General features: G+C 51.4%; 1 protein-coding gene and 1 pseudogene across 4 annotated transcripts; one reads left to right on the forward strand and one right to left on the reverse strand.

The window, feature by feature from the left end:
• Positions 1–862: 862 nt before the first annotated feature.
• PDP2 (pyruvate dehydrogenase phosphatase catalytic subunit 2) lies at positions 863–7,925 on the forward strand. 4 transcript variants are annotated; one of them, XM_059045983.2, is made up of 2 exons: positions 863–939; positions 3,016–7,925. In XM_059045983.2, exon 2 carries the CDS (start codon positions 3,070–3,072, stop codon positions 4,660–4,662), a length of 1,593 nt encoding a protein of 530 aa, XP_058901966.1. In that variant the 5' UTR covers positions 863–939; positions 3,016–3,069; the 3' UTR covers positions 4,663–7,925. The 4 variants fall into 4 exon arrangements, with proteins under 4 accessions (XP_058901966.1, XP_058901968.1, XP_058901967.1 ...); XM_059045985.2 differs by having other exon boundaries at positions 907–1,020; XM_059045984.2 differs by having other exon boundaries at positions 924–1,142.
• Positions 2,324–10,320, reverse strand: LOC131745526 (large ribosomal subunit protein eL30 pseudogene; annotated as a pseudogene).
• Between the last annotated feature and the right edge of the window lie 11,087 nt (positions 10,321–21,407).

Genomic DNA, 21,407 nt, shown 5'->3' on the forward strand with positions numbered 1-21,407 from the left:
CTGAGGAAATATCTGGTGTCCTGGTTCTCAGCCTTTCTCGACGTACCAATCACTAACTACATTGGCCATGCCAATGTATTGTCAGTTCAAGTCCCAGTGGTTGGTGGGGAGCCAATGAAGACTTTATAGCAGCAATTTGAGCTGTAGAAGGGTCACCCTTACCTGATCTGTAGAAGCAGAGCAACTAGGGCTAAGTTGAAGTCACAGGTGGGGAGACCAGATGAGAAGGTTGCAGTGGAGTGGGAGGGTAGCTGGAGGCAAATATTTGGATTGGAGAGATATTTAGGAGGTGAGATGAACAGGATTAGATAACTGACAGGAGACAGGTAGGGGTGAGGGAAGAGTAGTCAAAATGGCTCCCAGGCTTGGGGTTTGGGTCTCTGAGCAGATGATGGGGCCGTTACTGGGTTAGGGGAGGAGAGGAAGAGCAGGTCTGGCAGAAAGATGAGTTCCAGACAAGCTATGTTTAAGGTGTACATGGGGCCTCCAGAGGGAGGCGTCCAAGTGGATATAGAAGGGTGTGGCGCCTGGGAGAGGGGTCTGAACTGGTCAGCACAGAAATGGAGAGGAAGCCGTGGGGTATTATTAACAAAAGTGAGGAATGGGAGAGGTTGCTCGGTTTGGGGTGCGCAGAACGGGGAGGGGGGGGGTGTCACGTGGTGGGGGTGCTCAGCCACAAGACTGCCTCGTCCTGAAGCCCGGCGCCGAGCCTACCCAAGGTCAGAGCCTGAGGGAGCTAGGGGTAAAGGTTGGGTAGGATGGGCGGGGGAGGGGGAGGAACCGGATTGGGCCCCTCTGGATCCCGCCCTCTCGCCCTCCTCAGCCATTGGGCAATTACGCTGTCCGTCAGGGGCCCGCCTCCACAGATGAACCAATAAAGGGTGGCGGGAGGATGCTTCCTTCTCTAGCTGGATCAGCACCAGAGGTCCCTTCAGGGAGGTGAGTACCGGTGGGGGCAGCCGCGGCACCTCAGGCTGGCGCAGAATTGACTGACGGACCCGGCGGCTTTGGCGCAAGCGGGTGAGAGGAGGACCAGGGTGCGATGTAGGGAAGGGGGTGAGCGCGGGATGTGAAAACCTCTAACCTCGCCGGGTCCGCTCCCGCCCGCAGCATCGGCTCACGTGATGGGGTGGAGAGTGGAGGTGAGGTGAGGTGAGGTGAGAGGGCGGGCCCGCGGCGGACGGGGAAGAGCCTTGGTCATAGCTATGGTCACCCCTCTCGCGCGCACGCGCCACGTGGGCTCGCGGTCTTGCGCAGGGCCTTTGGCTGCGTACCGGGACTTCCGCAGTAGCTGTTTTAGCCCTCAGAGTACCCTCTGTGAGCTCAGCACCTCAACTGAATTCCCCCTTTTTATAGACCCGGAAGCTGGGGCTCAGGGACGTGGCCGCGCCGGGGTTTGAGGGAGATAGGGCTTGTTGGACTTCGGAGGCCGCGCTCTTTCTTATCTGTGAGGCTTGACTTTGGGATCTGTTTTCTTTAGATAGGCGAAATTGTTTGGGTCCGATCTGCGGCCGACAGCCTTGCGTCGGGCATCGCCGCCTGGCTTCTCTGCAGGGCTGGGGGTGGGGTTGGGGGACGCGGGGAGGCGCCCTTTGCGTGCCCTGCCCGACGGCTCCGGTCCTTAGTTCGGAGGGGTGGGCTGGGGAGAGGGGGCGGTCCCCTAGTGTGGGCGCTCTCCACACCCCAACAGGCAAACTTGAGGAGAGCAGGATTCATAAGCGAAATCTGAAAACACGTGGAAACTCCTCCCGGGTCACCAGAGAAAATAGAAAATAGAGCAGCTTTTTTTTTCGTCTGAGGAAAAATACCACCAGAGGCTTTTGAAAGTGCTAGGAGACGGTTTCCTTCATGCCCTTGTGGAGGCAGATGTGAACCTTTTGGAACTCAGTTTGGCAATATGAGTCTACACCCTTTGACCAACTGATGCCAGCCTTGGGAAATAAGTAGGTTAAAACCTAAGTAGGGGAGAGGTTGAGGCTTTAGGCGTTGCAGTTTGGTATTTTATAAGTAGAGACAGTGGAAACAACCTCTAATCCCCAGTGATACACCTAATGATAAAAGTAATAATACCTTTTTTGGAGCCGAAGGGTTATATTTCTTTAAACCGTCACAAAACCTTATGAAACTAGTATTCCCATTCCACGGATGGACAACTGGAACTCAGGCAAGTGAAGTAGTGTGTCTGCTGCTAGACAGCTAGTATCATACCTAGTGTGCTTTTGGGCCTCTGAAATTGCCATGTTTAGCCAATGTTTGAGGCATTCATTTACATACATGTAGAACAAGCTCTGGCCAGTTTTATTAAAGAAAAATTTTGCATGATTTACTTTTCACCAGTTTCTTCTGGCTTGTTTCTAATAATCACCTGGATCAGTGTACACACTCTTTAGTATTTTCCTCATGCTGTGCCCAATTCAATATTATTGCCGCTGTAGTGATGGACACCAGTTTTGGCCAACATGGTGTAGTACTCTAGTTCAGATTTCCTCAAGGCTGGGCCGTGGTTGGCGAGGAGGACCAGGTTCACTTTGCCTTGTCTGATCATCTTCAGAGTCTGCTTGTACCCCAGCACATGCTTTCCACTTACCATAACCAGCTGGAGCCTAGAATTGATCTGACTCTGGCGACGTTTCCGTCTTCTTTGCTGCCACCATCTTCCTGGTTTAGGTGCTGGATGGCGTCCAACAGAGAGAGCAGCCACCAAGATAGCTGGGGAGCAAGAAAGAGCTTATATTTAAATTAACACTTAAAGCCTACTGGAGAGAGTGAACGTGGGAGCTGGGCACTGGGCCCTGGCAAGGGAAAGGATTTGGGAAGGAGGAAAAGGTGGCCCCTGGGGGTAGCCCTCAGTGACTCTTTAAGAACAGTGTTTAAAAACCCATTTTCTGAAATATGATTATATATTATAATGGGAGGTATGGAGACTTGCTTAAGTATTTTGAGATTAAGTGTTTTCAGAAGTCATTATTTTTAAAAAATTAAATTTAAAACTTTCTTAAACTCTTAAATTTTCAGGTTTAAAAAAAACCCTTTTTGCTGAAGGAACACATTCGCTCATACAGTTTCAGAATGTCAAGTACTGTGTCCTACTGGATTTTCAATTCTGCAAGAAACAGCATTGCCACATTACAAGGGGGACAACGTTTATATTCAAGGTATGCCTCAAATAGGGTTAAATCAAAATGGAGGCTCTTTCCTCAGGGGCCAGTCACCCTAAAAAACAATGCCTCGTATGGTGGCATTGCTCTGCAGAAAGCCTATAGACACACATCAACAGAGGAAGATGATTTCCACTTGCCGCTCAGCCCTGAGCAGGTAAATGAAGTGCTGCGAGCCGGTGAGTCGGCCCACAAGATTCTTGACCTTGTCAGTGGAGTCCCGAGTTCGGTGTTGCGGTTTGAGAGCAACCAGCTGGCTGCCAATTTCCCAGTGGAGGACCGAGGAGGTGTAGCCGCCTGCCTGCAGACCAATGGGCTGATGTTTGGCGTCTTCGATGGACATGGTGGCCACGCATGTGCTCAAGCGGTGAGCGAGAGGCTCTTCTACTATGTGGCAGTGTCACTGATGTCCCAGCAGACGCTGGAGCAGATGGAGGGGGCGATGGAAAGCATGAAGCCCCTGCTGCCCATTCTGCAGTGGCTCAAGCACCCAGGGGACAGTATCTACAAGGATGTCACGTCAGTGCACCTTGATCACCTCCGTGTCTACTGGCAGGAGCTGCTGAACCTGCACATGGAAATGGGGCTGAACATTGAGGAAGCATTAATGTACTCCTTCCAGAGGCTGGATTCTGACATCTCACTAGAGATCCAGGCCGCCCTGGAAGATGAGATGACCAGGAACCTTTCACTCCAGGTTGCTTTCTCAGGGGCAACAGCTTGCATGGCCCATGTCGATGGAGTTCACTTGCATGTGGCAAACGCTGGTGACTGCCGGGCCATCCTTGGTGTCCAGGAGGACAATGGCATGTGGTCTTGTCTGCCTCTCACCCGGGACCACAATGCCTGGAACCCAACCGAGCTGTCACGGCTAAAGAGGGAGCATCCTGAGTCAGAGCACAGGACGATCATCATGGACAACAGGCTGCTGGGTGTTCTCATGCCCTGCAGGGCCTTCGGGGACGTCCAGCTGAAGTGGAGTAAAGAGCTGCAGCGCAGTGTCCTGGAGCGGGGCTTTGACACCGAGGCCCTCAACATTTACCAGTTCACCCCCCCACACTACTACACTCCACCTTACCTGACGGCCAGGCCTGAGGTCACATACCACAGGCTGAGGCCCCAGGATAAGTTCCTGGTGCTGGCCTCTGACGGCCTGTGGGATGTGTTGGGCAATGAGGATGTGGTGAGGCTGGTGGTGGAGCACCTGGCTGAAGTGTGTCGGCACAAGCCAGACCTGGCCCAGAGACCCGCCAACCTGGGACTCATGCAGAGCCTGCTGCTGCAGAGGAAAGCCCAGGGGCTCCACGCCACCGACCAAAACGCAGCCACACGTCTGATCAGATACGCCGTAGGGAGCAACGAGTACGGGGAGATGGAGCCTGAGCGGCTGTCGGCGATGCTGACATTGCCGGAGGACTTGGCAAGGATGTACAGGGATGACATCTCTGTCACTGTGGTGTATTTTAACTCAGACTCGATTGGTGCATCTTACAAGGGGAGTTAAGAGTCTCCCATCCTGTTGCCAAGGTTAACTTAAATGCTCTTCTAAGACATTTTCACTTACTCTTAAGCTGGCTATTTAGACCTTGTTGTTAAAGGGCAGGCAGATGTAGCTTGCTTAATAATAGACTAATGTGAGAGAAAAAACAGCCTAGGATTAAAAACAATAGTAGTGATTTTATGTCCCTGCATGTTTTGATCACCTCTTCTACGCAGAAAGGGTGGAACACAGAGACCGTAGACTTGGCTGGGGCTCATGTAACTCAAGTCCTTGTATAAAGATACTGTTATTAAACTGTGTCAGCCTGAGCCTGTGAAGGGTAAAATTAATCATGATTCTAAGGATATGAAGAAGTTCAGGATCTTCTGAGGTCTCGATACAAAAATCTGCGAAGTGTTGGTAATTCTCAATTCGTAATCATGGCCTTCTAGACTATGAAGGGAGGTTTTGTTTGTTTTTTATTTTTAAGTTTCTAAAGACCTAGGTTTACAAAGCATATTACAGGACACTTTTCTATGCAATATTCTAACTTTTTTGTGTGTGTGATTTTACTTGTGAAAACATTTTGTAATGCTGCATTCTAGTTCCAATTTAGTTTATTTTAAAATTGAGTCCTCAAACTTGCAAACAGGCCTGCTCTAAGGGAGCATGCTTGGAATGAGTTTTCTTGGTTTTCAGCTGAGGGTGAAGGTGGCCAGGCCTCTGGACCGGCTGAATTTATTTGTGCAGCTTTCGGGCCTTTCCACTGAGTCCCACCCCCTGAACCTTTGAGCCACGCTAGGAGGTTACTTCTGTCTGAGCCTTAACTCCTTTCCTGCATTAATAAAATTTCCTCCAGGGTTTAGTAAATCTCTGCAGATTTACTCATAGCACTTAATGTTTCTGATTATACCTCTCAAACATTCTTCTAATTCCACCTAATGTTCCTTCCCCCTCTGCTATGCTGAGCTCCCTCACCCTCCTGCTGACCGTGCAATACTGTCCAGAAAGAATGCTCCCAATTCACATGGTTGCGGGGAAGGAGAAAATTCAAGATTGCATGTGGTAATTGTGACAGACAGTTTAAGCAGGACTGCTTATACAGTGGATTCTAGACTCAAAATTCAGCCTGAATCTGGAGAGGTAAAAACATGAAGGACCCGAGAACAGTCACTAAGTCTCCCTAGCTGCATCCCAAGGGGCAGTGGGGAAGAGGGAGGAGTGAGATTTTTCAGATGGGAAACTTGCCCATAGACTGTGGGATAAATGGCCATTGCTACTCCTCGGGAACTAGACCTTGTTTAGTATAGGAACCTGTACTGGCTTCTGTGGGCTGCACAGTCTGTGTTTATTTGAAAATTAAACCATGTGGATCCTTTCTGGGGGGCTGAATTTCATGTTCTGAATTGCTGTAGCATTTAAACAACAGGAAATGTGTCCCTAAACGGAAACACAAACATAATCCCACAAAACTGACACTTTTTATGTTACTGCTCTATCTTCATTGATTGCTCTCTCCACCCCCTTTCGTACTGAAAGGAAAGCAAATAGCTAGGTTTGACTTCCACATTTTTGTTCACATTCAGCATATTCAAGTGTTGAGAAACTTCTAGCCTGCGGATATTTCCCTGTGCATTTACTGATATGGCTTCATCTAAGAAATTCTCCTTTGAGTGCTTAAGCCTTGGTCCTTTTATTCTGAAACTATTAATATTCCTTCTGATCTCCTAGATCTTAACTCAGAAATAGAACTTGAATCCCTATCATTCACCTTGCATGACGGTTTGTTACTAGAGCCGAAGACTGCTTGTCTGACATCCTTGTTCTTTATGCCACCTAAACCCTGGTGCACTCTCTGATTTACCGGGATTACAGTGTCTGAATCCTGTTTTGGAGCCTAGCTTGGGTCATAAATATATCTGATTAAGTAACCTGTGGGACAGTTGAGAGAATACAGACTTCCCACCTGTTCCTTCAAGGGTATCTGTGTATCTGTGCCTAATAGATTTCCTGCTTTCTAATTGGTATATTGAGAGAGAGGAAAGGCTGGTTTCTTGTCTGCCTTTTTCCATTGTGAACTCTGTCTGCTCTTGCCACGAATGCTCCAAGGAGCACCTCCTGGTTAAACCCCAGCATGTCTTGATTCCCTGACCACAGTTCTGCTGTCACTGGCCTTCCTGAGGCACATGGGCTACCACTTGAGGACCCTGGGATTTGAGAGGGGGTTGGTGGTACTTGTCAGGTCTTCCAAAACACTTATCATTCCTTTTATGTAAAGATTCTGATATTGAGACTTCTGAAATGAACTAAAAAAATGAGATTGAATCTTTAATGTTTAGGATGTCACTTTTGAATAAAGTATGCTTTGGTGCTTTAAACAGCATATTTACTGTTTTAGGTGGGAAATGGTAATATTGGCATATTTTAGATATTGTTTTATATGTAAATAATACAGTTCTGCTGATTCTGGGGATTGGTCAAAATGGATAGAGAAGTTCTAAATTCAAGTTAGTATGCTATGTCAAGTTACTTATTCAGTTTTCTGAGATGTTATTTGTAACATTAAAGCTAATTTATTATAATGAAAGTATAAACTTTGAGGTATGTTAATATATAAACATATTTTTCCCAGAAGTACGATTGGCCTAAGAGATCGAGTGGGTTAAGACTTAGGTTAGACACAACTGAGCCGACACCTTTTATATGAGGGAAATAGAAACAGCTCAAACTCGAATTAAAGAATAGAATAATTAATTGTATAGAACACGACAATGTATTCAGAATGAGTCTAGCTTAACTCTTTCATCCATCAGCCCCTGGTGACCTATTTTTCGTTTGACAATTTCGGGGAAACCTTAACTTCCCAGGTTAAATCAGGATATCCTTGAACTGAGCTATCCTAGTTTCATTGTTAGTGGTTCATTTGTCTCTGAACATGACTCCCATAGCAGAGAACGCCCTGGTGTGGCTTTGAGGCTGGGGAATAAAGGCTGGTGGCACCGCTTTTTCCTGTGAGCTGCCACGTGTGTTACCAAGTGGAAAACACACATGGACTGCAGTGCGACCGTCTCCTGAGCAGGCTGAGGCTCTGTTCCCGATGCCTTGGGCACCTGATGTTTAGTTTAACTGGCCTCCTGGAAAATATTTCTTAACAAACATTTACTTGGAAAAATTATTAACCATGTTCTTTAATATTTACTGACATTTGTATTGTAAACTGTATACCAATGTTTTTTTGACATTGATTTTCTAACCATGAGAGACATTTAAATGAAACTTGTAAATAAGAGAGGAAAAATGAGATTTGATTTCTTTTGTTTTTGAATATTCATATTTTTAAGGTCCTTAGGGTGCTAGATTAGACCAGCCTTTGTTTCACCACCTATATCTGGTCTGTTCAATAGTCCACCCAAAAGAGAAATTTTCTTTGCAAATTTTCGATGACTGCTGAGCACACAGGAAGTCCTTGCTTAATGTTAACTGTGTGGAACGCTGAAAAGAATGAAAAGGAAGTGTGAAGGCTTTTGTTGTGAGGGTCTCCACACACTCAGGGGCCAAGGCCTGCTGGGATTTCACATTCTTTAACTGGCCTTGTAAAACCAGCTTCTTTGTTAATCTTAAATTCAGACCCAGCTTTGGGGAAAATGTCTAGGCAGCTACCTAGATAGAGTTGAAGACCCCACTCCATCCCACCCCCACTGACTGAGTTTTATCTCATTGTCTCTGAGCTCATAAGGACAGCTCCACCGGGTGCTTCTTAAAGTGCAAATACAACTATTAAGTTATTAAATTTAGTATGGGCTAGGGCGGTTAAACTGGGCCTTGAGGAGGAGCAGATTTGGGGGAGACAAAGGTAGAAAAGGGAATGTCTGAGGTCTGCTAAGGGTAATGGAGGAGCTGTTTCCTTCTTTATAACATGATAAAAACAGGCCCGGAGGCTTGAAAACTTGCCCCTGACACTGTAGTAGGGCAGGAATTTGAACCAAGTCCACTGTGCTGTGCACATGTCCCAATACTGGGCTTTCAGAAAGGGATAATAATACAGGAAAAATCTCACGGCCCACTTTTGGCACAGGGTGGGTGGGTGGAGAAGTAGGGCGTGCTGACAAGAAGCTAGATGGATAACCCATGCATTCCAATATCCCATCATTTGGAACTCGATAAAAATAGAAAACAGGGAGAATTAAATTTTAAACATTGAGCTCTTTAACTAGAGGGGGAAGTCAATTTATACTGTTCTTTTCACCTCTAGAGTTTTTGCTTCCATTTTACTTGATGCTACTAGATGGCCTTAAGTAGTTCCCAGGCTAGTGACCCTCTGTATCATGGGTAGCTGGCACTCCAAGCAGCTCCCTCTGGGATCGATGGGTGAGCCTCTACTGGACTTCCATGGGTCATAGTGTTTTTGTTCCATTGACCCCTGACCTTACCTGTTCCTGGCTGGGAGGAGCAAGCGGGGATCAAGGGGGCCAGAGTTCCACTTCTGACTTTCACTATGGAGGGAATAAGTGAAACCGAACAGGACCCCATGGGGCCCTCCTAGATACAAAAGCTGCCCCCACCTCCCGTCTCCTGTTTTTTATTTGTAGAAAAGGCCCTGGTCTTCTAGGCTTTCCCAGAGTTCCAAACAGTTCCAAACAGCAGGAGAGTTACTAATTAGGGAAGTGAGGGAATTCAGAAACAAAGGAAAAGCAGTTAAACAAGAAAAGTAATGACAATAGCTCATGGATAAAACAGTTCCTCCTCAAGGCAAATACATAACAATCTGACACTTAGCTTTGAGTTGTTCTGAAGGAACTAACCCCCACACACACACCCCAGGTGGAGGATGGTGACTGCGTGCTGACCACAAGCACTGTGGACCTCAGATTGGTTGGAACCAGAAGGCGGATGATTGAGATTACCAAGACATCACCCTGGAAATCCCTGCCCTTTCCCCAAAATAGTTGGAATAATCCTCCCACTTATTAGCCTATGAAATTACCCAGCCCATAAAAACTAACCACCTAGGGAGTTCCCTGGTGGTACAGTGGTTAAGAATCTGCCCGCCAATGCAGGGGACACGGGTTCGAACCCTGGTCCGGGATGATCCCACATGCCGCGGAGCAACTAAGCCCGTGAGCCACAACTACTGAGCCTGAACTCTGGAGCCCGCGAGCCACAACTACTGAGCCCGCGTACGGCAACTACTGAAGCCCACGCACCTAGAGCCCGTGCTCCGCAATAAGAGAAGCCACTGCAATGAGAAGCCTCTGCACCGCAGTGAAGAGAAGCCCCTGCTCACAGCAACTAGAGAAAGCAGGCGCGCAGCAACGAAGACCCAACTCAGCCAAAAATAAATAATAAAATAAATTTTTAAAAAACCCAAACCAAAAAACTAACCACCCCATATTTCGGGGCCCCCTCACCTTCTGCCTATTGAAATGTGTATCTCTGCTTTCACTTTACTATAGCTCGCTAGCTCTTGAATTCTCCCCTGCATGAAGCCAAGGACCCTCACTTGGCAGCCCGTCCCAGGAACTCGACAGAGACCTGGGACATGACCATCCTCTCAGGCCCCATTTTCCTGCAACCTCTTTACAAAGGATATTAATAAATTTCCTTCTTACCTGTCACTTTGCCTCTTGCTGAATTACTTCTGCGCCGAGACATAAAGAACCTGAGTTTCATTAAGTCCTGAGACGAGTTGTGGTTTTCAGTTGGAAGATTGTGGGTTCGAGTCCCATCTGAGGTGTGCGGCTTCACAGCGCCATTCTCCACGCAGCAGATGAATAGAAAGAATGTCTGCCATGGGCTGCTGCTCTGTCCAGTCCACCTGCAAACACCTTGTGTGGCCCCGGGGCCGGGCATGCAGAGCTGTCTAGGGATTGGCTCATGACACTGGGCACAGTGGGGACGGGGAAGGGCCAGCCCGGGGGTCTGGGACGGGCTCTGGGGATATTGTGGAAGTAGGGGCAAGAGTTGTAGTGAAGGTTGAGGGGCAGCTGGCCAAAAGTGGCTGAGAGGGCAAGAAGGAGCCCCTCAGGTGATCTCTGGGGATGGGGAAGTGGACAAGGCCACGCAGCGGCCTCAGAGAGGACATGGCTTGCTCTTCATCAGCACGGAGTGGGGTGGGGGCAATGCAGAAAGTCTCACCTCAATTCCCCCACTTTCCCTGCGGTGTTGCCACCAGGTGCTGCTGGACATTTGTCCTTGTTTTTCTCTTCCCCACCCTCATCCCTGTAATGTCAGGTTTAGCCCCCTGTCTTACTGACTGTACAATGAATAAGGAGGGATGGGGGGCAGATGGGTGGATGAATGGGTGGATGGATGAATGGATGATCGAGGGAGGAGCAGATAGAGAGGAACCAGCAAAAGAGAGACCAGAGAAGTAGGAGGAAAACTATGAGTGGGTGGCATGGAAGTGAGGAGAGGCGGGTGAGGAGTGTCCAGACCCAGAAAAGACCGTGGGCGTGGATGGATGAAAACGAACAATTAGCTAAAAAGCTCACTAAGGAAAGATGAGAGCCATTGGGTATTCTCACGTGGGACTCAGGACACAGGATGGGCCTAGACGGTGAGATAGAGATGAGAAGTTGGCTTTGTGAGAGCTGCTGGGATGACCCTTCCTCTGAAACAAAGCAGAGCACTGGGTGGGGGGACGGGGGAATGTCATCAATAAGCCAAGATGCTCCTTGGTTGTGGAAGGGGAGGGTGTCCACAGGCTGACTTGGGGTTCCAGGGGCCTTGCTGACCACACGCTGGGCTTTGGCAGGGAAGGGTGGAGGAGCTAGACCTCTTCAGAGCTCTGCCTGCTGGCTTGGTTTCTAAATCTGAGGATGGCATGACAGGAAAACCAACGTGGAGCCCTGATGGCACAGGCCTTTGCTGTGGGATGCTGTGGTCAAGCAACATGAGGCGGTGGCTGCCTCTAGATGTCACCATCGAGCCACGTTGGCGTCAGCTGCAGCAGGAGTGGGAGGAAAGTGTTCCAGAGAAAACGAGGCCCTAAGGCTCACGCCCAGGTGGAGCAGGGTGTCCAGGGACTGCGGCCTGGAACACCCTTCCGGGAGCCTCACCTGACCCTGGATGTCTCCTTGCGGCTTGAAAGAGTGGGTGGTAGGAGGGGAAGGACCCTGTCCTGCGGTCACGCAACCCTGCCTTGTGGGGAAGGGGCTGTTGGGATCCCAAGAGAGGCGAGGGGTTGGCTGCCACATTTTCTGGTCTCCCCCAGTGTGGGTGCTCCTTTCTGGGGACTGCCCCACACCTCTGAACCCTTCCCAACTCCACGCTCCGCTCCCTGCAGCCAGTACCACAGCCCCCCCACTACCGCCCCGACCCCAGCAGCTTTGGAGTTCACTCCCTCCTGCCCACCACCTGTCCCAGCCCCAAGAATGGTCCAAACCACCTTTACCCTCCTCCACCCCCAAACAATAGATGCCCCCTCTGGTCAACTCCTCCCAGCATACAGCTATCAGAGCTGCCTTAGTCAGACTCAGATCTGACCGTGTCACACCTCTGCTCCAAACCATCACCCTTAGGGGAAAGCTCAGAATACCCCTAGCCAGGTGTGCGGGCACGACAGTCACACATAGAGGAAGGAGTGAGAAAAGAGAAAGCGGTCTTTGTCTTACCCCACAAGCTGGAGCCACCTCTTCTAAGGGTCAGGCCAGTGCCCTGTCACCTCTGGGATATAGCCTAGAGCCTCCACCTCTTATTCCTGGCTGTGGTTTAAGGTAAGGGTTTTAAGGTCCACATCTGTGAGGGTGTTTCCAGAAGAGATTAGCATTTTAATCAGTAGACTGAGTAAAGAAGTGGGTGGACATCATCTAATCCATTGAGGGCTGGGATAGAACAAAAAAGTGGAAGGAAGAGGAAAGTTGCTCTCTGTTGAGCTGGGACATCCATCTTCTGACCTCGGACATCTCAGGCCTTTGGACTCTGACTGGGACTTACATCCTTGGCTCCTCTTGTTTGTAGGCCTTTGGATTTGGACTGGGACCACACCACTGGCTTTCCTGAGCCTCCAGCTTGCACAGCAGATGGTGGGACTTAACCTCCATAATCACAAGAGCCAATCCCTTGTCCTCGCAACCATATGAAGCAAGTATTATGAACCCATTTTACAGATGATGAAACTGAACCTGGAGGGGTAAAATTATGTCCCCAAGGTCATAAAACTAGTAAATGCAGAGCTGAGTTTCAAACCCTGGTGCTGGTCTCCAAAGCTTCCTTGTAGCTTTCGTGCAATTGCTAAGAGACCATGCAATTCTGTTGAATATCTACTCATCTGATTTTTTTAAAAATGCCCTGTCTGCTCCCCAAAAGCCTGGGAGGATGGAGTAAGCTCTTGGTCCGTAGAAGCATTCTAGCAGAAGCTGCGGGGAGTACTTGGCAAGACGAGAACTGGATGGACTGTGGGGTCCCCTTGTGCCTGGGGTGGGACTATGTGAATACAATACAGGACAGACCTCGTATATGGCCTTTCCCTACGTCCCCAGTCAGTCTGGCCTATGGGGCTGGGAAGGCAAGAGCAGGTGGAAGCTAGGGGTGGAGGCTGGCTTTGAGCAGCAGGCGGCACCAGCAGACCACAGCCTGCCCTGTTCCCCTGACCCCGTGGCCCTGAATTGGTCTCGGATCCCCTCCCTGCCCTGGGCCTGGCACCTCTGGCTTAGGGGAGGGTTCAGAACTCATCAGTCATACAGTGAAGCCTGTTCTCTCACCCAGCACCTGTTAGAATTTATCCGAAAGAGAGAGACAGAGAGGGAGGGAGGGAGGATCAGGCAACTGTACAAAGGGGTTTGAACAAAAATGGTCATAGCGCTGGTATTTGTAAGAAAGAGAAACTGGACACCGCTGACATGTCCTTCCTCTGCATACTGGACAAAGAGATTCTAGCACATCCATCCTGGTGGACTTTAAAAGTGATAGTGAAAAAAAAAAATGAAAAAAAAAGTGATAGTGAAAAAATAAAGTGATGATGGAAGATCTTTATTATTTGACAGGAAAACTAAATGTAAATTCTGTAAATGAGGGGATAGGAAATCAGATTGCAAAACAGAATGTACAGTACAACCCCAAGTTGAAACCCCTCCCCCCAGAACTCACACACACACACACACACACACACACACACACACACACACGCAGTCCGCCCCTCCACCTCCACCAGCTCCCTCGTGAATAACTGCATTGGCCAGGGGCTGGTTCATGGGGGAGGGGACTGCGACTATATTGGGAAGGGGATGAGATCACCCAAAGACTGGCTGATTTAGAACTGGGTAACTTTTTCCACCCTTGTGGCTCTCAGCGTCTTTTGTGCTGGATCATAAACCTTGGCGCCAGCCTTCAGGGTGGAGGGGAGCCGTGGTCCCCGTTCCGAGGGGGCGAGCGGTGGCCGAAGCTGGATACGGCACGGGTGCTGGACTGAAGTTGTGATAAAATGGCAGGATGGGTCTAGGGGTCCATGAGGCCCAGCTGGGACTCTACAAGAGCTTTGCTCCCAGCAGATCTGAGTGTCCTGTCACTCCACAGGGACCTTTGTGGGCAGAAGGTGCATTTTGTGGGTGCTGGAATATCCTAGAGGGTGGAATATCCCTTGTGGTGAGCTGAACTGCGTCCCCTTAGGCCCAGCTCTAATGCCCTGTTATGTCTTGAGATTCCTACTTGCCAGTCTGGCCTTCCCCTGAGAGGACTCCCCCGGTTTCTTGACAAACCCAGGCTCGTGCGGGTAGCTGCAGAGGGGAGAGGCCTGGACTGGGGTCCAGTTCCAGCTCAGTAAATAAATGAGTTCAGTTCAGCTCCCACCTGGACCTCAATGCCCACCTGACTCCCTCAAACCCATTCTCCTTCACGGAAACATCCCAGTAAGTCTTAACCCTCTGAGCCTCTGCCCAGGCACCTGTCCCAAACTGGCTATACTTCCCCACTCCAGCTGCCTGGGTCACCTCCACCCCTGAGCTGGGTCAGGTGCCATCTGTCCCCCAGGTCAGAGTCCATCATATTGGCTTGTCCGTGTTCATTGGGGGTGACCCCGAGGTCAGGGGCTGGCTCCATGGAAAACGCTAAGACATGTTGGATGAAGGAAAGGGAGGACCCCAGGAAGGGGTGGGGGGTCAGGAGAGGACCAGTTGTGTGCCCAGCACTGTTCTGTGTCAGGGCTCCAAGGGGGACCTCAGAACCTCAGGTCCCTCACGCTCCAGAGCAAACAGCAAGAGAATAGTGTGGGACACCCTGATCTGGGCTTTGCAGGCGAGGAGCAGGAACTGGGCAGAACTGGAATGAGCCAGAGCGTGCCCTCCTTAGCCTGAGCCCTGGGCAGCAGGGCCAGAAATGGAATTCTCCAGCTGCATGGAGTTGTTCCTGGAAAATCCCCGCTGGCCCTTCCAGAAACGTGCTTTTGTGCCTGACTCCGGTTCCTTCAGATTGGCGGGGAAGGGGCGATTTTGGTGGCAGAGCTACACAGGCAACGCCCTTGTCTTCTCTGGATTCTTTTTTTCTTTTTAGCCGCGCCACGCGGCATGTGGGATCTTAGTTCCCCAACCAGGGGTCGAACTCATGCCCCCTGCGGTAGAAGTGTGGAGTCCTAACCACCGGACTGCCAGGGAAGTCCCGTCTCTGGGTCCTAGGACAGCGGAAGTGGAGATTCATGCATTTATTGAGCACCATCTGCCAGCTTCACAGGGTTCTCTCAACCACCCTGAGAAGCAGGGACCAAGGTCCCCATCGTTTGACAAGGAAGCTGATGCTGGGAGATACCAAGTGGCTTGCCCAAGGTCACATGGCCAAGTCAGGACTCTATCTAAGCCCACCTATTGTGGGTCAGCTTGCTTATGGCTCCAGTCCCCCCACCCCATTCAGGATTCCCAAAATGGCAGGGACAGCCTGCAGGCTGAGGCTGCCACTTCCAGCTCAGTCCCATTTGACCAAGCCTGGGCTGGCCCTGTGCCTGCCACTCTCAGAATAACCTTGGTGGTTCTGGGCATGGATCACAGACCATCACCTGGCATCTATTTTTGTTCTTCGGGTAACAAGGAAGTCTCACCTTGTGCAGTAACCCCTTGGGGTGAGGGTAAAACGTATGACTCCCCAGTCCCGGCTGACCTTGCTGCCCTGCTGGGAAATGACCCCGGTGGGGAAGGCAGAGGCCTGGCTCAGCCATGCTCCCTTTCTCGCCCTGCCCAGACACTTTCCAGAATCTGTCTCCCTACCCCCCATCCCTTCTTCCTGGCAGCCCACACCCTCCCCCCACCCAGACAAAGACTAGGAAACTGACAAATGGATCATTTGTCCTCATGATCCATTGCTTAATCTTATGCACCTGAACAGCCAGAAAATTCTTTCTCACATCTACCTGTGGAAACAAGCCCCATTTCCTTAAGTGTTAGCCAGAGAGTTCTGGAATCCAGGTTCAGGAGCCATCTGGGAAACCAGCTCCTAAACTCAACTTTCAGATTCTGGAGCCCTGGAATCCTATGGGGCAGTGGTTGATGACATTTGAGGAGATGACAGAAGCTGTGGGCATACCATAGACACTCTGGAAGGTCAAGTACAGTCTTAGGGGTCATGGACCCCAAAGACTATTTATAGAGGGGTGATCCCTGGGAGTGGAGCCCAGAGATGCAGAGAGAGGTACCCCAGCAGACTTAAGGACTCCTTTCTGCTGAAATCAAGTGTGTGGAGGGGGGAGGAGTTTTGTGACCTGAACTCAGTGACATAAGATAAAGGCACAGAAAAAAGACTAGAAGGAAACCTGATAAAAATGTTACTGTAACAACAAAACCAAGAATGACTGTAGCCGTGATGACAATAATAATACTAGCTATTCCCATTTTTTGAGGGCCAATTATGTGTCAGCCCCTGTGCTAACTAAGGGTTTTGCTTGTGTTATCTCAGTTCATCCCTACAACGTGCTCTTCTCTCGGGGGCAATGGCCAGTGGCCTGTGGGGTGAGCGCCATAAATGAGGATGGTTTTTGCCAGGTCTGCAGCTTTCCTGGAGGTGGACTACTGAGCCCTCAGGCCTAATACACAGGGGATGCTGTGTTCTCCTTGCCAGCAGCACTGGGCCCGAGAGGGCATGGCTGACCCCCTCGGGGATGCCTTCGGGGAGCCAGCCAGACCCACTGAGCTGACCCCAGCCCTCACTTGGCCCTACTCCTTTAGGCGTTGGGGCTCAAAATAGCGGCCGCTCGAGAGCTAACAATCAAAGGGTGGCTAAAAAAAGTCCCCTCAGTCTGGGCTCTGTCGCATACGGCTCGTAGGGACTATTTTGGGGAGAGGGTGCCGACGTGCCAATGGAAAATCCATGGGGCGGGAGTCTCCAAGGTGGGGAACCCACGTGTCTCCCTCTCCCCATCCTGGCCGTGTGCAGAGACACACACGTATCTGCAGCCCTCAGTCCACCTTTCTGACTGTTGGACTTTGTCATCCCTACAACAGCCCTGGAAATGGTAAGGAAACAGAAGTTCAGAGAAGGGAAGTGACTTACCCAAGATCACACAGCTAGAAAGTGGGCAGGACAGCAGTCAGCCTGGGCCCCTGTGGCTCACAGTACAGTGCTCTCCCTGTAAATGTGGCCCCTGCCTACGGTCTCGCCGGGGAAACCAACACCTTACCTTCTCGGGCACTGAAAGCTCAGAGGTGGTCCATTCTGGGGTGGACTGGGTAGGAAGCTAAGGATGACTTGAGGGTCTTATTGACCACATGGGAAGAGAATCCACTGGAAACCCCTGGCCAATTCTGATGGGAACTTGCCTAGCTGTAGGAGAGATAGCTGAGCTGGCACAGGGCCTTGTTCCGAGTGAGCCCATCCCCCCCACCCTGTCCCTGTGACTACCTCACCCGCCCTGCCCAAGCTCCCAGAGCCTGGCAGCCCCTGCCAAGTTTCCAGGGAATGTGTCCGATAAGGGGCTGGTGCTCATGACTCGCTCCCACCTAGCCACTATCTCTGACCCTGCTGCCACCACCAAGTGGGTAAGAATAGCAACAGCCCTGCTGAGTGGGCATGTACACATGGACAGCACGGCAACAGCTTCAGGCAGGCAGCTCTGGCCCACAGATTGAGGACAAGTCTCCAGCTCCCTCTTCCTATCAGACTCATTCGCCACCTCCCACCCATTGTCCTTAAGTCCCACCACACCTTATGAGAAAGCACCAAGCCTCATCCTCTTCCCCTGCTGCCTCAGTGGAAGGGACATGGAGGGGAGTGCACTGCCTTGTGGATCCTGGCCTGGGGCCTGAGCCCTGGCCTCCACTGACGAGCTGTGTGACCTGGAGCCGGACACTGTCCCTCTCTGGGCCGATAAGCAGGGTAAGGTAGCACAGCAGCCCCCTGAAGCATGGAAAATGGCCAGCAAGTCCTCTCCACATTCTAGGGGCCCTTGTTGTCCTGATACCTGCTGCCTGGCATCTCCTGAGTGCCCACGTGAACTCTGACCCTTTGACTTCCTGGTCAGTGGGGATGTGGATGGGGTAAGGGTATGGGAGTCCCTGGGATATGGCACATGTTGTGGCTGAGTCCCCTCTATGAGTCTCCCTGTGACACTCCTGTGTGTGCTCCACTGCGTCACCTGGGTGTGCAAGTGTGGCTGCATCACTCTGAGGGAAGAGGCTGTTGTCATGGAACCCAGGATGAGCGTCACCATGACATCTGAAGCAGGGAGATCTAAGGAGGCTTGCATCCAAGTTCCTGAGTCACTGTGACACCTGGGGGTAATTAAGGGAGATGAGGCTGAGTTCTCCAGCCCCCAGATCGGTGGCCCCTGAAGCTCTCACAGCCTGACTCACTGCATGGCTCAGACCTGGACCCAGCTCCTCCCCCAGCCTCCTCATCCCTCCCAGCACGCTTGCTCTCCTCATCTTCCCTGTTCTCTACTCCTTGAACCTCAAGCCTACCTCCCGCCCGCCCCCCACATGTCTCCTACTGACCCAAGGAGTCCCATGGGGAAGGGGCCAGGGATGCTAGGGAGGGGGAAGAAGGAAGGGGCTAGGATGGGTTCCTCGCATGCTTACACCACGCAGACTAGAGTTTAACGCACACTTACACACCCATAGACACATGCGTGTGCACACAGGCACACACGCACACCTGATGGAGTGACAGGGCTGCCATGGGGTCTCCAGGCTCAGTCTCTTAGCACTAGCTCTCAGGTAGGCCCCCCAAACCCCTCAACCCTTTGGGTCCTCACATGTCCCTGAGGCCCCCTCATTAGAAACACATTACCCCGCAGCAGCAGGACGTCTGGAGGTGAGATCAGAGGAAGAACTCCTGCCCTGAGCCCCAAGCTAGAGTCTTAGTATGGGTATTGGTGGATGTGAGTGGGGTGGGGGTCTCTGAGGTCCCAAGACTGTTTCTTCCTTTGTGAGCAAGGGCCGGACTGACCTCTGGGCCTCTTGCTTCAAGAGCCCTAATCTCTGGAGCTGGAAAATGTTTAAAAATATCCTCATGTTTACATTCTTTCCAAGCCCGCCTCCCAATCCTCAGTGCTGGGTCCCTTTGATCTGGCCCTGTGACTCTGGAAGGAGCCTGGGAGAGGGAGACCATGAGCTCCCCACCGGGGGAGCCTCCAGACAAGTCTGAACCCCATGAGAACCCTCATCGTCACCCAGAGAGAGAGCCTTGGAGCTGGCAAGGAGCCAAGGCTGGAGGCACATGTCTTTCCAGGGCCGTGTGGGAGCTGGAGTTGGGGCCCCTCTCCACACTCCTCCCCTCAAAAGCCCGGGCCCATGGGGCCTATGGGGTGTGTGTGAGAGTCTGTGGCTATAGGCATCTGAGCTAAGTCCTCCCCACAGTCCATGGACCAGGGAAAGCCATGCTGATTGAGCTCCTGCCGTGTGCCCGGCATTGTGCTACGCATTTTGGGGCGATTACCTTGCGTAGTCCTCTCAACAACTCCATCTGAGCCAGGCCCATTTTATCGACAAGTAAACCGAGGCTCAGAGAGGTAAAGAGACTCACCTGGGAACACACAACAAGGATGAGGCAGAGCGTGAATCACGTGTTCTTCTGCCCACTTTGCCTTCGCAGGGTCCAGGCCCTGCCGCCTGCAGGGTGAGGCCCGCCTCACTAGCGCGAATCTGCACAAGCACTTGCTGACCTACCGCCAAGCCCACAAACAAGCACCAGCTTCTTGTTTCTCTCCCTCTGAGACCCAGGAGAAGCCACGCCCCTCTATGACCCTCACTTTCCTCTACAGAAGGGGCTGAGAATTGCAGGAGACGCTTATGTCCACAAATGTTCAGGAAAACTGGGGATTGTGGACCCTGTTGTCAGCTCCACAAGCAGAAAGTATTTTGAGGTCTGGAGGCTTAAGAAAGGAAGCCTCAAATTGGGGCAGATGCCTTAATATGCCCTGGTATCCTGGCATCCATCCTTTCCTAGGTTGGGGTTCCACCTACCTGCTTACCATCCCATACATCCATCCACTTACCCCCCCACTTATCCATCCATCTACCCATCTACCCATCCATCATCCACCAACCCACCCATCCATCCACGCATCCACTCACCCACCTATCAGCCCATCTATCTATCCAGAACAAGGACCCAGAAAGCAGGTGATTCCAGGGTTCCAGCTCAGGTGCTGCATCTCACTGGCTGGATGAACTTGGGAAAGTCTCCCCACCTCTTTGTGATTTACTTTTCCAACTTGATTAGAAGTTGCTGGCCTGGGTGATCTCTAAGGCTCTTCTGGGGGATCTCATGGGAGCAGAGCCCAGCTGAAGGCTGTGGACGCTGCTGGAGAGGTAAGATAAAGCCTGACCAGACAGTCTCACCTTGTGCCCTGCTTCTAAGACTGCCAGCTGCAGCCCTTAATCTCCCTGACCTTCAAGATCCTTCGCTGGAAAATGGGGCCAATAAGCCTGCCCTCGTAGGTTGACGGAAAGATTAGATGAGATCTGCTTTCGAAGAACTTTGCACCCTGAAGACTTCTGAGTGGGTACAGGCCAAGCAGAGGATCCTAGGAGAGGGGCAGGAAGCTCTGCTTGGATCACAGGAGTCAGCAGAGCCTCCCGTGGCGGATGGGGATGTGGGTGGGGAGAGGGGACCTGGGCCCAGAGTGGCTGGTATCAGCCTCAGGGTCTCTCCCTGGGCTGGGGATGCAGGCTGAGTTTCCCACGCTCCCCCAGGCCAACCAGGATGCCTGCCCCATCTCTCTTGGCTGGGCTTGGCCTCCATCCCACAGAATCTGCCAGGAGTGAAGAGATTATCTCCTAAAAATAGGGCCTGGGCCCCAGTGAGGTTGTTTTTCTCCCTTCCCCGTGATTTACCATCATCAGCTCCGGGTGGCTGGGACAGCAAGTCCCACCCCGGCTCCCCAGAGACCGTTGGGATGAAGGCATGGGGGATCAGCATGTGTCTGGGGTCAGTCAAGGGTCAAGGATTAGAGGTCAGTCTGGAGATGTGGTCAGGGCTTAGCACCAGGGCCATGGCTTAATCTTCGGCCAGGGGAAGGGGTTCATCTGGGGCAGGGGCTGGGTGACCCACGAGGGTTCCTATTCCACCCCAGTGGTGTCCATCTGAATAACTGCCCCTTCTCTTTTGGCAGACTCCCCATGCACTCACCAGCCTGTGTGTAAAACCCCAAGGTGCCTTGGGGCCAGCACGGGGACAGAGAGACCAATCCCCAGCCCCACCTCTCCTGTTCCAGCCCCATGGGGCCCTGAGGATTCCTACCCAGACCCCTCCTGAGACTGAGGGACCTCTGCCCACCCCTGTGTGCAGGTGACTCATATACAGGGACACGAGTATGCTCACGCATGAGTACAGGACATGGACTCACAAGGTGC

This window comes from Kogia breviceps, chromosome 18, assembly GCF_026419965.1.
Source record: "Kogia breviceps isolate mKogBre1 chromosome 18, mKogBre1 haplotype 1, whole genome shotgun sequence".
Lineage (NCBI taxonomy): Eukaryota > Metazoa > Chordata > Mammalia > Artiodactyla > Physeteridae > Kogia > Kogia breviceps.